The following is a 10,413-nucleotide window of genomic DNA, read 5'->3' as shown; positions in this document are numbered from 1 at the left end:
AAGCATTCATCTTGTTACTCCTTGTTTCTGAAAAGTCAGTGAGGTGTTAACCTCTGACTTACCCCTGAGTTCCCAGACTCAACATTTGTTGCAACTTGTCTGAACCACTTCACTACATCACACACCTGATTGCTGCGTTGTGGAATAGTCTAAGCTACGACCCTTTGGCTCTGTTTTCTAAGACAGTGTGTTGTCTTAGTAAATTCATCCCTTCCTTGGGTGGCTAGATTCTCATATCTGGTGCACCCACCATTACAATTGAGACAGCTGAGTTTCGGCAGCAGTCCGAGGTTGTACGAATACTCAAGAGTAGCTGATATTTTTTCCGTCCCAATATCTGCATTTCATGCCGTTACTTGCAGACCATCCTTTCTCATTGAAAACCCAAACTTTCTTTGGACGGGTAGATTGAAGGGTATGTTGACCATTCTCATAAAAAAAGTACTGTTTATCTTTCACATAGTAGTAGGATTCTTTGTAGCTGGTCTGGGATGAGGCTCTAACCTGCGAGGATTCCGCTCGACAAACCTGTTGAATTAAAGGCTTACTTTTGAGATAGGGCTCTCACGCAAATTGGAAAGGCTTCAATACAGAAACGAATAAAAGGGTCAGAAATGCGCGTACTGATTTATATCCAGAGTTAAACAAGTCAACGATGAATACGTTCTATGTTGAAGGATTGATTAATATTGGAGAGACCTGAGGGGCTTGGAAAGATCTCTGACAATAAGAAAGTAGTATGCGGCTAATTGCTATTGATTCCAAGCAAGAGAGTACCAGCAGAAATGGCTAATTTCGACTGACGTCTAGGCATGAGACTTTCCTGCAAGTTTGCTCTCAATCAACGGGTGCTACGACGTAAGATCCTGTATGGGTGGTGCGACAAGATCGAACTCACCAGGGCTGATAAGATGCAAAGGCTGCGCTGCCAAGGGTCTTTGGCACCACCGCCGCCAAAGATATATACGTAGAGGCGGCCAATGAGAGGCGTTATTGGGGCCGCAAATTCCAGATCTATTTGGGTTGCGTCAAGGCTCCACAAGCGGGCACTAAGGCTCGTTCATATCCCTTCCCCATAACCATTCCAGAGTAATAAACCAATATATGTGCACTGGATAAACCCTGATCTATGACGAGGCTGGCGCTTAGCGAAGGCTCGTGGCAAACAAATCAGACACCAACCACCCTTCGTAGGCTAATCACATGAGCTCTCTATATCCTGTAAATCCAGCTTGGTGTTCAAGTTGCCCCGACAATAATACAATCTTGCCGATATTGACCTGTCTTCCAAAACATAGAACACCGAGCAGGAGACGCATGGTTCGCAGAGGAAGCCGCGGAAGGTGGCCAGCGAGGAGTTGAGACGCGTGAATGCAGGAATGGAAAACGTCGGCGTTGTGGTTTCCCCGCATGCCGAGGCTTACTTTCGCCCCACGCCCACCGAGATGGACCATTGTAACGAAGCGCCTACTAAGCGCCTTCTAAAGTGCCTTCGAAGGACCCAAGGCATCCCCTTGAGACCAATACGTAATGGTTAATCGCTGTCACATTTCCATGCTATAACTCTAGCAAATTCGCACCTATCACCGACGAATCCTTCTCTCTTCCGTCGACTGTTTCAAACCGAACAGCATTTAAACTCGAGTGTTACCCCCCTCCTTTCAGTCAATATGGCCCTTCGTCAAGCAAGGTCAAACGTCCAAAAACCTGGGCGGCAGCCCTTGGCGACAAAAGACAACGGCAAGTCATCATTCGTCTTTACTACGTACTCTGACTGATCATTAATAGGAAAGCGACCTCGAGGTATCAAGAAAAAACGACCACAACTATCTCTTCGTAAGAGTGCACGCTTAAAGCGAAATATAGAACACAGCCAGGAACGAACGCTATCCAACGACACAGATACCAAACTAAAACATCAATCTCTGCCTCCGAGGAGCAAAGAGGTATGTCTGTCTTCTCCTGCGATAGTGTCGAGCTAACTCTAGGTCTCTACAGAATCCGTCGGCACCTGTAAAGGCTGAGAATCAAAAACGAAGACGACCGCAAGTACCCGAAAGTCCACGAAGTGGTGCTCTATCCAAACCCGTTCGAAAGCGACCGCGAACATCTCTTACCAGGTCAATTGCTGGGGATACATATACGTCTGGCCAAGAGGTGGCGTACGACGTTACTGAGAATAGCAATCCAATTGATTATTGGAGGAGAGAAGGATGCTGGCCCAAGGAATATTTTAAACAAGACGAGAAATATTGGGTACCAGATATGAACATGAATCATCTACTAGCAAAGAAGAAGTCGTCATCTTCTCTTCGCGGTAAACAATCGGAAGCCAGCTCTACACCTAGCGATCAGAAACCGAGAGAAGCCAAAAGTACCCCTTATACGCGTCCGAGCTATGAGAGTGTACTTGCTACTAAGGGCAGCTTGATGGATGAATTTGACGGGGACATTACAGAAGGAAGCAAAGATTTTTGTCAAAGCTTGCTTCATTCAGAGCAAACATATCCTCAGAACTCGTTATTTCGCGATGACTTGTTTAACACAACTTGCCGAAAGATCCGCAACAGAAACGAAGCTATGATCATTCGAGATATCTCCCTGCTGATTGTCCCTTCTCCGCAAACTCTGGCCACTTATGGTGCGGCTCATCTCGATCCTTTAACTGAAAGTGTAAACGAAGGCTGGAATAGTGCCATACCTTTCTATGGCCCTCGCCCACAGCCTGATTACTCTGTCGGATTCGGAAGATCTGCGTTTACGAACGATCAACTTAAAAGGCTTTTGCCTTTCGCTGGCGAGGTCACAGATACTTTTACGTCCTACTTTATGGCCACCTGGCAGATGTACTTCCCATTTCTAACATGCGAGGTAAAATGCGGTTCCGCGGCACTCGATGTAGCTGATCGGCAGAATGCCCACAGCATGACGATTGCAGTGAGGGGTATTGTGGAACTCTTTAGGCTAGTGAAGCGCGAAAAGGAGCTCCATCAGGAAATCCTTGCCTTCTCACTCTCCCATGATCATCGGACAGTGAGAATCTATGGCCACTATCCTACAATAAACGGAAACAAGACAACCTTCTACCGCCACCCGATTCATACGTTCGACTTCACTGCACTAGATGGTAAAGAGAAGTGGACGGCATACAGGTTCGCCAAAAATGTCTACGATCTATGGATGCCGACTCATTTTAAAAGAATCTGTTCTGCTATCGATGAGTTGCCGCTAGATTTAGATTTTGAGGTTTCGGAGCAATCCGAGCTGGGGGAATCTGGACTCTTACAGGGGTTGGAAAGTCATCATCTCTCTCGCCAATCGAGTCATAATGCTGCATCTCTACAGGAGGAGGCTGAAAGCCAGTCAAGCCGCGCTCCGCCGCGAGATATAACTCCAGATACTTCCCTATCTCAAGGGATTGAAAGAACCTTCAAAAAGCCTAAGAAAAGGGGTCGGGCAGTGGAGTTGCATCAGTGAATGCCGTTATCCCATTGAGGACATGAAGATGCATTATCGGCTAGTTTACATGTGGGACATATTTATCACATGTGCCAAGGCGTTCAAGAACTTTCCTTACAAGAAGGAACAGGATATGAGAGAAATTATGCGACACAATGATACCAGGATGACTTAATGTATAATAGCAATTGTTTCTGAATGACGTCCAATTTTTCAACTTGAAACCAATTTATACCCGATGTGCTTCCATACCTATTACCCGGAGAATTTCTCAAGAGCGTCGATGGGGATGTTACTGACTGGAGCATTTTGAGTAGCACAAGGGAATTCACGGAAGATAAAACCCATACAATTAACAAATAATTCTATTCGTCATCAGATTCAGAGTCTCTGTCCTACAACTCGTTGCAATAGCGTACTTGAAGCGATCCGATGCTCCTGTCTGAAAAAGCACCGATGAAAGCCCTATGTATCTCTTTCCACGGCAAGCCCTTCTTCTTGATGTAAGGATGCCTCCGCCCTCAGTGACGGAAAGCATTGGAGTCGGGCAGGTTACGGTCACGTGGGGAGAGTTAGGGCAGGTTAGCCAAAGACAGGTTCCTCATCATCTTTTTTGTATCCTTCATAGTAGACCTATAGGATAGCATCCGTTTAGCCTCTGACTCGCACCCTCATATGCTATTACTGTGAGCTGGGTGCCCTGTGTCCTTACACTTGAGGAGCATTAGCAATTTATCTTCTTGCACTGTATATTGGAGACGTCCACACTTTCTCTGCTTCTGGAGACTTGAGCTCTTTGCATGAGATGCACAAACCCCTGGATGAGCTGATTTTCCAGCTAATTCCCCACTAGACGTGGAATTTGATATGTGGAGACCGATTGATGGTCTGAACGAATCTGGAAGAAGATCTAGCAGCCTGAACTCTAGGTTGTAAGTTGTCACACACTTGAGAAAGCTCTAGCAGCCTGATCTCTAGGTTGTAAGTCGTCACACACTTGAGAAAGCCCTGAAGAGGATACTCTTGGTAGTCCGCGCCTAGAATTGACTCTGCATCATTTGGTGAACTCCGAGAAACTGTAGAACCTCGAGTAGCGCAGGTCTGGGCTTGGGCTATAGTGGACGAGCACGTGTGGACCTTCTTGCGCGTGGCGGTTTCAGTTGCGTCAGAATCTATGCGGCGCCGCTTTCGTCGTCTTGGAGGCCGCATGTCCTCATCCTTGTCGTCATCCTCATTATCCTCATTTTCCTTATGATATGGTTTGACGCTGTGTTGGCAGACTGGTGAGAGAGGGGCCTCAACTATGGTCTCGTCTTCCAGCCGTTGGTGCTGAGGGCTTTCCTTTATTTGCTGGCAGTAGCTAATCGGGCCCTTATCCTTGCCGCTGGCCGCCTCTATGTCGTCCTCGTCTTCGTCTTCTTGCTTTTGTTGGCAATGCTGCTGTTCAATCGTCTTTTCCCACAATCGTTCTTCACTCGAAATACCTCGAACGTCTTTATTATTTTGACTTTCCTGGTCCATCTGATTGTATTGGGAGTGAGCTGCGCTTGAAGGCGGCGATCCCCCCGCTTCCGCTGAAGTTTGTCGTAGTTCATCCTCGATATCGCAGATGCTGCCACGGTCGCACGATCCACGAGCCTGTAATGGTGGGTGCACCAGATGTGAGAATCTAGCCACCCAAGGAAGGGATGATTTTACTAAGACAACACACTGTCTTAGGAAAAAGAGCCAAAGGGTTGTAGCTTAGACTATTCCACAACGCAGCAATCAGGTGTATGATGTAGTGGAGTGGTTTAGACAAGTTGTAACAAATGTTGAGTCTGAGAACTCAGGGATAAGTCAGAGGTTAGCACCTCACTGACTTTTCAGAAACAAGGAGTAACAAGATCAATGCTTGGAAGCTTGGGAAAGACGTGGAAGTATGTGATAGTCGATTTATTGTATTGTCTGCTTGCCCTTTCTTAAGGAAAGGGCAATCCTATTTATGCTAAAGGAGTGTAGTTCTCTCATTTTCCAAGACTTTCCATGACTAACCAGGCTTGTTAACTGTAGTCGACGTAAGAGAATCCCATAGAACCATCTCCTAGGTTTCTAGCCTATAGGAAGTGAAAGGAGGTCCAAGGTCAGAGTACCCCTATAGACAAATTATGTCATACCTTAACAAATCTTGTGGGTAACTAAGGATCGATGACGTGTAATGAATCATAGAGGGTTGTAGGAGCTTTTAGAGCTATCGTTCATGCTCCTAGGCCTCTAGTTGGTAGAGATATGTCATGTGGTAGTATGAGTGATGTCATGTAATGAATCATAGAGGGTTGTAGAGATATGCTATGTGGTAATATCGGCCCAGTAACTAAGGAGCGATGACGTGTAATGAATCATAGATGGTTGTAGCAATCGTTGAGTAGTATTGCTCTTGTTGTTGGTGTGATAAGCCAAAATATGTATGGTGACTTGTAGGTTTGAGGAGGAGATTTCTAAGTTTGCTCTTGAGTTTGATAGCAAACTGAGTGCAACGAATGTCAGTATGACACAGCCCTCTCGCATAGTGGAGAAGGCCTCCTCAATTCGTTGACTATGGCCTTCTCGACACCCTGGTGAATTTGATCATGACCCGTTGTCTCAGCTAGCTCAGAGCAACTTGGAGAAGGTCGTCAAACGTGAACAGGGAATGTTAAGTCCAGCTTTGCGAAAGACAGGCGTTGTTGTCTATCCTTAGAGAAACAACCAGCATTGACGTATTCGGAGTCTCGAGGAGTTGACGGGTGTCATACTGACATTCGTTGCACTCAGTTTGCTATCAAACTCAAGAGCAAACTTAGAAATCTCCTCCTCAAACCTACAAGTCACCATACATATCTTGGCTTATCACACCAACAACAGAAGCAATACTACTCAACGATTGCTGCAAACTCTTATACTACATCTGTTTATGCTACATACATCACGGCATATCATTTGGACACTCATTGAACAAGTTATTAAGAAAATCTCCTCCTTAAGGGGGTGGGCCAATACTACCACATGGCATATCTCTACCAACTAGAGGCCTAGGAACATGAACGATAGCTCTAGAAGCTTCTACAACCCTCTATGATTCATTACACGTCATCGCTCCTTAGTTACCCACAAGATTGGTTAAGTTATGACATAATTTGTCTATAGGTACTCTGACCTTGGACCTCCTTTTCACTTCCTATAGGCTAGGAACCCAAGAGATGGTTCTATGGGATTCTCTTACGTTCACTACATGATTAGCAAGCTAGTTGTGGGTCGCACTTGATTTCTAATACATTTACCAAGCCTGGTTAGTCATGGAAAGTCATGGAAAATGAGAGAACTACACTCCTTTGGCATAAATAGGATTGCCCTTTCCTTAAGAAAGGGCAAGCAGGCAATACAGTAAATCGACTAGCACATACTTCTACGTCTTTTCCAAGCTTCCAAGCATTGATCTTGTTATTCTCTGTTTTTGAAAAGTCAGTGAGGTGCTAACCTCTGACTTACCCCTGAGTTCTCAGACTCAACATTTGTTGCAACTTGTCTAAACCACTTCACCACATCATACACCTGATTGCTGCGTTGTGGAATAGTCTAAGCTACAACCCTTTGGCTCTGTTTCCTAAGACAGTGTGTTGTCTTAGTAAATTCATCCCTTCCTTGGGTGGCTAGATTCTCACATCTGGTGCACCCACCATTACACTGTGCGTGTTGGGAGGCGATCGCTTTGCAAGCCCCAACCAACCACGTAAAGGAGGATCCATTTGTCCGCAATCCCGGTAGTATTCCCGAATGAGCGCCTCGAAACGAAGGTGAATGGCAACCTGCAACACAGGGATGGCCACGGTCGCGATGGCCTTCGAGAGGGATCTCCACTTCGATCTCAAATTGGTCCTTCTCTCAAAGATCAGCCTAGACTGAGGCAGACGTCACTGCCAGTGCCTATAACTCGCAACGTCGCAAAATGTGCCGTGCGGTGATCTACGCAAGGGTCGCCCACGTCACTGCAAGGCATTTTTGCGGTTGGCTAGATCGTCGCGCAAGGCACTCTCGAGGCAGATTGCGCATGCCACAGTCGCAAGAGGCTTCAGATGTATGCGGTGATGAGGAAGAGTGTAAGAGAGGCAGGTCGAGCGGAACGCAGCTCAGCTCGTTCTCGCATCTTGACCGATCCGACGACCAGACATTGATGCTCAAAGGGCTCATTGTGCAAAGAGCTCAGTGGCATAGAAGGCGCAGTCATTGGAGGGCGTAAATCGAGGTCATGGCTCTGTTCATGTGCCACTGCAGGTTTTCAGCTGCGGCGAGGCTGAGCAGGGGGATCCATTGGGCAGGGCCATGCAGCGTGGAGGGGGGCGAAAGGAGGCAAGCGTCGCATGATGAGCGCGGCAGGTACGAGAATGTTGGTGTTGGGAGGGAGGAGCGACGGTGGAGAGGGAGAGTCAGGGGAGGGAGTGGCCCTTTTATAGAATTTGAAAGCGGCGGCAGGCATGTGCACGCGCATTGCCCAATTAGGGCAGGCGCTAAACCCAAAGCTCGAAGACCACGATCTAGATTATAGGTTTAAGTTATAGGTTTCTCGCTTTATAGGTTTATCAGTTTATAGGGTTATAGGTTTCTCGCTTTATAGGTTTATAGGTTTATGGGCAAAAGAATGATATACCCTGTACTTATCCATGTAAAGAACGATATACCCTAAGTTTACGAAAAAGAACTATATACCCTGACTAGCGCCGTTCCACCCATGCCATCACCCCTGCCATTACGGCGGTCTGATCATGACCATGATTCCTCTATCCACTGCCCTTCATAGCCCCCGTATCCCCCTAATCACTCAGCTGGCCTCATCATGTATGAGGCCAGCGGCAGCGGCGGGCATTATGCCCAGGCTTGCCGCAAGTGCCACAGCGGTGCCTGACCACGTCAGGTCATGACACTCCTTCGATATTTGTGTCATGACCCTTCGATTCGCTTTAGTCTCTAGTACTTATTTCACGATGTCATTCACTTCACCTGCTTCGCTCACTTCGCTCACTTCGCTTCACTTGCTGACCTAGATCAGCCCAAAATGACTACTGGCTTAGGCTCTCTTGTTATTGGCTCGCTTCACTAGGGCTCGCTTAGCTAGGGTTCAGTTAATTAGTGCCTTCGCTTATTTGGCACTAGGGATTTTTACTGTTATATAAGCACTTATTGCTCATGTCTCTTATTGATCTTTAGCTAGCAAATTATACACTACTTGGCCTTCTTGCAATTCCTCCTGCTTCAACTTACTTTGCATTCCCTTACTTCAAGTCGAACCACTTGGCCAACCTGTTAGTCTCACCACTTGACCCCTGTGGTATAAAGTATATGCTTTGGAGCCTGAACTACTATACCTTGTCCTACTGCTTCGAGCATCGAAGTCTTCACATTATACTTCGGATACTTCTGCAGACTCGAAGGTCAGCCTCGGTTCGAACTGTCCTTACAGTCAGGGACTGTAGCAACCACTGCACCAAGAGGTAGTAGCCCGCCATGGTCGCGAGTCAAGCGGCCGCTGCGAGGACAGCGAACGTCCTCACGGCGGACTCGCTCCTTTTTTGGCCTCCCCCGAGGCACACGAGTGATCGGCGGATTACAGGACTCAGTAGTGGCGAGTTCTGTGATGTTGATGGGAGGGAGAGGCGCTAAATAGACGTCCTTCCAGCGCTCTGCTGTGAGCTCTGGAGGGACATAGTCGAGGATATTTGCCTGGACGGCAAATATTAAGGCCATGGCATGCCCACAAGGCACGCCATGTTTTTGGAACTGGCGACAAGAGCACGATCTTGTCACTAGGTTAACGAGGTAAATCATACCATTAGGTTAAGCCACCCGTCCCTCAAATAATGAGGACACTTGGACAGAATTGGATCCAGCCCATTGCCTCGCTATTTCAAGCTGTTTGTCCACCCAAGGTGTTGATAAACAACCTTCTTCAAGTGAAGTTGCAGCTTGAAGCCGGACAGAGCGCTTTTCCATCACTCGATGCCATATAGCATCGAGTAGCTCTGTGATCGGGAGATCACGGTCGAAGCGGAGAACATGATTTAAGCTCTCCACAAGATTGCTTGTATCCTGGCCATAACGACGGCCCAGAAACATGCACTCAGCCCATTTCTTTGGCTCTTGAGCTTCAAGATATGCAGCGGCGTCAGCCTTTTGCTCTCGAAGCTCATGAAGAGCAGCGTCATAAATAGCCCGAGTATGTGCTCGGGCTATTCTCCAGAAGAGGGGGCCAAGTGCCCGGCCAAACTTCTCAGTAAAGTTTGTCTTAAGATGGTGACAGCACCAAGCTGTCACCATCTGGGGGCCAAGCACAGCCTCAGCGCTAAGGAGTCCTTTGTCTCTATCGGAGACGAAAGTGCACTCCTCCGTTGCCATATCTGGCAAGGCATGGCAGAGGTTCCGAAGGAACCATGTCCAAGAGTCTGCATTCTCTGACTCTACTACGCCCCAAGCTAACAAGACTTGCTCGCCGTTTGGGTCAATCCCAACAGCGAGCAACAACATCAGTATAAAACGGCCTTTTAGAAAGGTCCCATCAGCGACAACGATGCGGCGGCAGAGGCAGAACGTCTCTCGCGAGACTGGGGGGCAGATGAAGATCCGCTGAAAGCGGCCTGTATGTAGTTAGTAGATAGCTCATAAAAGGGAGGGGGGCCTACTGTGTATATCGCGGACTAAGTCCACGAACACACCAGGAGCAACTGTCTCAAGATGGTCGCGGTGTGCTGGCAGTAGTGTGAAGCTATGCCGATGTGCCCCAATGTCTCCTTCAAGGAGACGGAGGCGGCAAAGCTGGGCTACCTTATAGCTAATCTGCTCTGCGAAGCGCACGCGGAGCAGGTCCACAATGTCTTGTGGAGTAGTTTTACCTGTCACATGTAAGTGACTACAGCATCAAGCCAGTCCTTCTTTGTCGCTGAAGAG

General features: G+C 47.5%; 2 protein-coding genes across 2 annotated transcripts; one reads left to right on the top strand and one right to left on the bottom strand.

The window, feature by feature from the left end:
- Positions 1–1,398: 1,398 nt before the first annotated feature.
- On the top strand, positions 1,399–3,807 carry VC83_05946 (uncharacterized protein). Its single transcript, XM_024469553.1, has 2 exons — positions 1,399–1,946; positions 1,999–3,807. Exon 2 carries the CDS (start codon positions 2,266–2,268, stop codon positions 3,475–3,477), a length of 1,212 nt encoding a protein of 403 aa, XP_024322328.1. The 5' UTR covers positions 1,399–1,946; positions 1,999–2,265; the 3' UTR covers positions 3,478–3,807.
- A 501-nt stretch (positions 3,808–4,308) lies between these two features.
- On the bottom strand, positions 4,309–4,980 carry VC83_05945 (uncharacterized protein; the record flags this gene model as incomplete). Its single annotated transcript, XM_024469552.1, has 1 exon — positions 4,309–4,980. The coding sequence occupies one exon, from the start codon at positions 4,978–4,980 to the stop codon at positions 4,309–4,311; it is 672 nt and encodes a 223-aa protein (XP_024322329.1).
- Between the last annotated feature and the right edge of the window lie 5,433 nt (positions 4,981–10,413).

This window comes from Pseudogymnoascus destructans (assembly GCF_001641265.1).
Source record: "Pseudogymnoascus destructans isolate 20631-21 unplaced genomic scaffold scaffold_16, whole genome shotgun sequence".
Taxonomy (NCBI): Eukaryota; Fungi; Ascomycota; class Leotiomycetes; order Thelebolales; family Thelebolaceae; genus Pseudogymnoascus; species Pseudogymnoascus destructans.
Note: the sequence above shows the minus strand (reverse complement) of the source record. Positions and strands in the feature narration are given on the sequence as shown.

Coding starts and splice junctions, on each gene's coding strand:
- VC83_05946 (XM_024469553.1), top strand. CDS start 2,266: ATGAACATGAATCATCTACTAGCAAAGAAGAAGTCGTCATCTTCTCTT.